This window comes from Ursus arctos, unplaced genomic scaffold (assembly GCF_023065955.2).
Source record: "Ursus arctos isolate Adak ecotype North America unplaced genomic scaffold, UrsArc2.0 scaffold_24, whole genome shotgun sequence".
Taxonomy (NCBI): Eukaryota; Metazoa; Chordata; class Mammalia; order Carnivora; family Ursidae; genus Ursus; species Ursus arctos.
In genome coordinates, this window is record NW_026622919.1 from 31,411,881 (window position 1) to 31,418,472 (window position 6,592).

Below are 6,592 nucleotides of genomic sequence, written 5' to 3' on the forward strand. Positions count from 1 at the left end.
TGTAAGCTACTTCCTAGAAGTTTTAGAAATTCCATTTAGTCTTTCAAAGCATTTAGAAACCTTAATAACAGGCACGAAAGTAAACACTCAACTGTATATATAAAAGACATGTGTACATCAAAAAAGAACGATAACACAAACCAAAAGACAGTTAATGTTCTTTACTCCCCTGCAGTTGTTTTGTTTGTTTGTTTGTTTTTATGATAATCTCTGCCGAAAAGTCAGGCTTGAAAACTTTGACTCAGTTGTCTTCTTCCTTTCTTAAATTAATCAAAAATTTTCCATGGCCTTTTGTTCTTAAAGGATCTCCAGTAGAGTCCCTTCCTAGATATCAGCAGCTCTCAAACATTGATTTACATCTGAAATCACCTGAGAGTTTGTTAAAAATCCACACGCTCAGGCCCAAAGATTCTGATATTCGCTTTCTCTTATCTAATAAGGTAGAAAGGAATTAAAAAGTGGAGACGATGAAGAGAAACGGCAATACTATGTAAAGAGGAAAAAGAAAACACGCATTTTTCAGACTGTAATTCTTGAACATAAAGCTAGGCTAATTTATTCCCAGGAAGGCGTCATGTATTAAATTATGTGGTTCACAAATTCCTTTCAATTTGTTTTATTAAATGAATCTATAAAACAGAGGGAAACTCTAATTTATGTGCTACTCATCTGTTAAACTACGTGGTAAAAGATGGCACTCAAAAACCTACTTTTCCAAATATTTAAACTGCAAACCCATTTAACATGTGTAAACATCTTTCATTCTATTTCTTTGATGTTTAATTTCCTCTAAAAATAAAGCATTAGGGGGCGCTGGGTGGCTCAGTCGGTTAAGCATCCAACTCTTGATTTTGGCTCCGGTTGTGAGTCCTGGGATGGAGCCCCGCAGGGGGCTCTGTGCCAGGTGTGGAGCTTGCTTATAAACTCGATCTCTCTCTCTCTCTCTCAGCGCCTGGGTGGCTCAGATGGTTAAGCGTTTGCCTTTGGCTCAGGGCATGATCTCTGGGTCCTGGGATCGAGCCCCTCATCAGGCTCCAGGATCAGCGAGAAGTCTGCTTCTCCCCCTCCCTCTGCCTCTCTCCCCTGCTCATGCGCGTGTGCTCGCTCGCTCTCTCCCTCTCTGTGTGTGTTGGTCTCTGTCTCAAATGAATAAATAAAAAAAAAAAAATCTTAAAAAAAAATTCTTTCTCTCCCTCTGCACACCCAATCCACTTGCTGTCTCTCTCAAAAAAATAAAATAAAATAAAAATAAAGCATTAGGAGCACTCCTAACCACTTCTGGTTTGGCACTGCCTGATTCAAATCAATTTTCTTAAAATAAACTCTTAAAAATGATAAAAATTTTAAAAGGAATAAAGCATTTACCAAAAACACATACATACTTATATACACAAAAATTCTAGAGCCCTGGAAATCAAGAGGTCTAAACCTCATGGGGAAAAAACTCTTAGTTCAGAAGATTGAATGTATTCAAATGATATATACCTCTTAAAAACTGCTTTTCCTCTTTTCCTCTAAAGTACAAAAAATAGTTTTAACGGTATTTGACTAGCAATTCTATATGTATACATACTTTGACCTACCAGTACAATCCTTTAAGACCTAAAGTAACATTTTTTGCTCTTTAGAACAGCTGTTTCTGAGGTCTAAAACTACCCACCACTTGAGTCCTCCTTGGATTCCTCGCATACTACAACTACATATCGCTGCAGTGTGCAAGAGTTAACACTTCTACTTTTCTTTACAGTTAAGCTGTTAATGAATCTGCAGATTGTCAATAACTTAAGCAGCTAATTCCTTAATTACTTTGATTTCTCAAATTAAAATATAAATTCTACTTCTATCACAATAAACTCTTAGTGATCGCCAAAACACAGATTTTTAGACGCTGCTAACATAAGAATGCTGATAGGATTAGAAAGGCATTCCTTTGCATTTGTTTTTTTAAAATAAAGAACTAAAACACGTTCAGCTCTTATTTACTGTTAAGGGTTATCTCATAGGTTTCTATTCTGACCAACTTCACAGAATATCATCTACATGTTTTCAGAACACCTTCAAGATATATTTGGCAACGTTTAAATCCAGAATTCTGGAAATGCAAGGCAAGATGGATTTCTGTTCTTAAAAATCCTATTCCTTCTATATAAATGAATCTGAGCTAATCAATTCCCAGGAAAAACTTGCCTCCTGCGAGCTTGGTATTCCCAGGCCAAAACAGATTATCTACTATTTCTCACACTTGTTACTTAATTTAGAAAGTTTTAACAAATATTGTTAACAAACACTGTAAAATAAATTGCCGCTCAAGAGCAAAATAACAAAAGTGGACCAAAAAAAAAAAAAAAAGGGAAAAACATGTGATCTTCATATTTCTTATCAAGTACATTCCTGAAAGGTGCACAAGACAGCTAGTTCAAAGGATCTAGATAAGACAAGTAGTTACTAAAACAAAGGAGTCTATTGTAAAGAAAAAAAAAAAAGAAGTATTCAAACCATAAGCTGAAGTAGAACACAGTAAACAAAGTAGAAACTGAAAAGCAACAGTATAGTCAGGCATATAACTAATGAAAGAGTCAAGAAGAATAAAAATTACATAAAGACAAATAGAAGAGCCAAGGGCTTAGAACATAGAATTAAAACAAACAAAGTTGGCTCAGTATTTTCTTTTTTTTTTTAAGATTTTATTTATTTATTTGACAGATAGTGAGACAGCGAGAGAGGGAACACAAGCAGGGGGAGTGGGAGAGGGAGAAGCAGGCTTCCCTCTGAGCGGGGAGCCCGATGCGGGGCTCGATCCCACTATCCTGGAATCATGACCTGAGCTGAAGGCAGACGCTTAACGACTGAGCCACCCAGGCTCCCCTGGCCCACTATTCTTGAACTTACATCCCGCCCACACGAGTCACTCAATTCCCTAGTGAATCAAGCTTATGGTATAGACAATCGACAAATGACAAACCTTCTGCACATACCAACAGGCAGACCAGTAAAAAACAGTAAATGCATGAAAACTACAATGATCTAGTTATATGTCGATTGATGTATTATTGATACTGTAAAAGTATGAATTAAATTTGTTATTCAACAAATAATCTTTAAAGTGCCACCCAACTAAACTATAAGTGAAGAAAATCAGACCATAGGCAGCCCCTGTATTTCTTTAATTAAAATGGACTCTATCCGGGGCTCCTGGGTGGCTCAGCTGGTTAAGCATCTGCCTTCAATTCAGGTCATGATCACGGGGTCCTGGGATGGAGAGCCTAGTGTTGGGCTCCCTCCTCAGCGGGGAGTCTGCTTCTCCCTCTTCCTTTGCCCTTCCCCCAACTCGTGCTGTCTCTTGTGCCCTTCCCACCACTTGTGCTCTCTCGCAAATAAATAAATAAATAAATATCTTTTTAAATAAATAAATAAATAAAAATCAAAGAAAATAAAATAGACTCTATCCTTAGAATACAACTGGGTTTAACACTGGTGAGGGAAAAAGTCAGAGAAGTGAAAAAAGTGAGCAAGACCTTCTTTTTATGTATGCACATATATGTTTCTCTGTTTGAAGTGGTTATCCTATTTCTCCCAAGAACACACTTCCCAGTCTTTTCTCCATATGCCCACCAGATACACAACCTGAAAAACAAATATCCACGTCAGAGATTCTGCCAAATGTATGCCATGGTATTATCTCCATTGCCTTTCCCCATTCAATTCCCCACCAAAATCAATGGCCATCACATGGAAGCAGCTTAATACTCCTTTAGAATTCCTTTAGAACATTCCTACGCCACTGCTATTTTTCCATCTTGTTACTAGAACTCTAACCTAATCCCTTATCTTCTAAACTCCACAGACACACAAGTTTATAATCCCTTATCTTCTAAATTTCAAATAAACAAAATGCTGTCTCATTCATATCCCTGGGCCTAGGTTAAACTGAACAAAGAGCTAATTTCATTTGTATATTTTTTAAGTTTCCCATAACTGAAAAATAATCCTTACACATTATGTTGAATCCAAATTAACATGGTGAAAATGTTTCTACTGAAGGCAAAGAATGAATTCTCATTATTATATCCAGTTGCTGTCTTGGAATACTGCCTCATATCGTGGATTCTTTAAACAGAGAAGGAATATTGCCACCCTCACCTTCCCAGAAGAGGGGGAAGAGCACCAGAAATCAAGTTGATAGTTTTCTATCAGAGAATTTTTGAGCTCTTAGTAAATACACAGTTATATAAAGTTTTTTCAATACCAAAAGGTGTAGAGTGAAAGAGTCAAAGATTGTAAATGTGAACTTTCTAAAATTCTTTTTAACTACAACTTGACAGTAAAGAAAACCATTTTTGCCTCATGTTTACCTAACCATAACACCTAAGTAAACATCAGCTCTAATTAGTTACAATGAACAAAATGTTTAGCCAATTCATTGTATGCAGGAACAACATCTTAAGACAATTAAAAATATTACTATGTTTTTGCTCTTAAGATATATAAACAACGTCGACTTTTCTATACTACGATTACTATCAGGACACCTCTTCTAAGATTTCTTACGTGTGTCAAAGGGGTGGAAGATGGCCGGTCCCTTCAAGGACACACTTCCACTCAAGGTACCTTGTTCACTTTCCCTCGGTCGGTATAAACGTTCTAAGTTTCCTTGGCTGTGGCTCTGTTTCTTCCTACCTTGACCATCATATTCTTACTAGAGCAAGGGAGACCCTTCGGTGTTTCCTCCCGACCTGGAGCTTCGACAAAGGGCTACTTATTCTAGACGTTCAAGGTAAGGTAAGGGTCTCAAGAAGGTAAATGGCCATGGAGGCTTGGAGTTCAAGAGGGGCCGGGGAGAGCAGAAAGCCTACAGCAGAGGTCCCTTCGGCCGCCAGTGGGCAACTAGCCAGAAGGGACTCGACGCTTACGGCCTCTTTGGGGGGACCTGCTGGCGGAAAGGGGTGCTGGAAACGGTGGAGGTGATGTGGCTTATTTCTCCGGAAGCACAGCAGCAAGTGGATCACCTCACGGGGCAGGATGTGCGGAATGCCCTCGCAAGTGGCGGTTGCTCCCTGGCGCCCCATGTGCCCTGCCGCGGGCGAGGACTCACCGTGCGGCTCTGGCCGGGGCCCCGCGGGCGGCGGCGGCTCCTGGGGCTGCAGCGGGGAGGTGGAGGCGGAGGCCGAGGCCGAGGCCGACGTGATGAGGAGCCTCTGGAAGCGGTTGGGCGGCCGGCACGGCACCTCCAGGCCGGCCGCCAGCTTGGCCTTGTTGGCGCTGGTGAGCCTCTTGAGGTGCACGAGCAGCTGCGGCTGGTCGCGGCGGAAGTGCGGGCTGTGGAAGTGGTGGAGCGGCCCGTCGCCCGCCGGCCCGCCGCCCCCTGGCCCCGGCCCGGGCCCCGCCGCGCCCGGCCCGCCCAGCACCACCTTGCGGAAGCCGTAGAGGTTGAGCTGGCGGATGAAGCTGGTGAAGTTGGTGGTTTTGAAGAGCTCGGGCTCGGCCCCGGCGCCCCCCACGCCGCCCCCGCCGCTGCCCCCGCCGCCGCCGCCCCCGGCCCCGGCCCCTGCCCCGGGCGGGCTGAGCAGCTCGGCCTCGAAGAGCGGCTGGTCGATGAGCAGCCCCTCGCCACGGCCGTCCCAGCGGATCGAGCGGTACCGGGGACTGTTCACCAACCGCCACAGCTTGGCGGGGAAGTTGTTGGGGTTGATGGGGGTGGAGAGCAGCGCCTCCTCCATCGCCCCCGCCCGGGCACTGGGATTCACCCCGCCGAGCCTGGCTCTCCCACCCCGTTCTCGATCCCCCCTCCCACTCGTCCGGCCTTCGCTGCGCCCTGCCCCCCCCTCCTGCCTGCGCCGGGGCCGCCGCGGACCCTGGGACCGTTGGAGCACGAGCCCCCGCCGCGCCTTCCAGCGCGGCCAATGGGGCCTCGAGTTCCCGCCGCGCGGGCCGGTCGCCGCACGAGCCGACCCGCCTCCTGGACGCCGCGCCGCGGGCCCGCCCGACGCCGCCGCGTTGAGCCCAGCCGCGTGCAGCAGCGTGGGGCGCGGGCGCGGGCGCGCCAAGTCGCGTTCCCTCGTTCCCTCGGCGGCGTCCCCGAACCGCCGGACTGGGGCGGAGTTGCTGCCCACCAGGTAGGGTTAAATCCTGCAAAGAAATAAGCCCGATTATCCGGCGTGGACTACGAAGATTCGTGTTTATCACCACAACCAGCGTGTGGGGATTTCGAATTCTGAGAGTGTGCACTTGGCAGTTCAAAGGCAGCCATTCTGGAGAACAAAGGGCCTAACTCTACAATCTGAGGAACTATAAGTACACGCTAACAGTTGAATTGCTTGTCTAAGATAAAAGTGGCGGTGGGGGCATGGCATCCCGAGTGAACGAGTCACCTTTTGGATAGTACCATTTTATGTGTTTTTTAATGGATCTTTTTACGGCAATATTTTGCTGAGGACAGGTTTACTGAGAACGGAGGTGCCTATGAGGAGGGAATCGGAAGAATATAAATATAATCCTGTGTGCCTGGTCATCCAGCTGGTGCAGTTTTAGACATTCAACAGAAATAAACCTCACATGAGATGGGATACAATTCTACAGTATCCGTAAGGACAAA

At 44.9% G+C, this 6,592-nt stretch overlaps 1 protein-coding gene across 1 annotated transcript in view; it reads right to left on the reverse strand.

Moving 5' to 3' along the window:
* Positions 1 to 5,717, reverse strand: part of HSF5 (heat shock transcription factor 5) — a 40,881-nt gene extending 35,164 nt beyond the window's left edge. The window contains exon 1 of the mRNA XM_026517442.4: positions 5,093 to 5,717. Within this exon, the coding sequence (XP_026373227.1) occupies positions 5,093 to 5,717 (625 nt within the window). The remainder of the gene's footprint in view (positions 1 to 5,092) is intronic.
* Between the last annotated feature and the right edge of the window lie 875 nt (positions 5,718 to 6,592).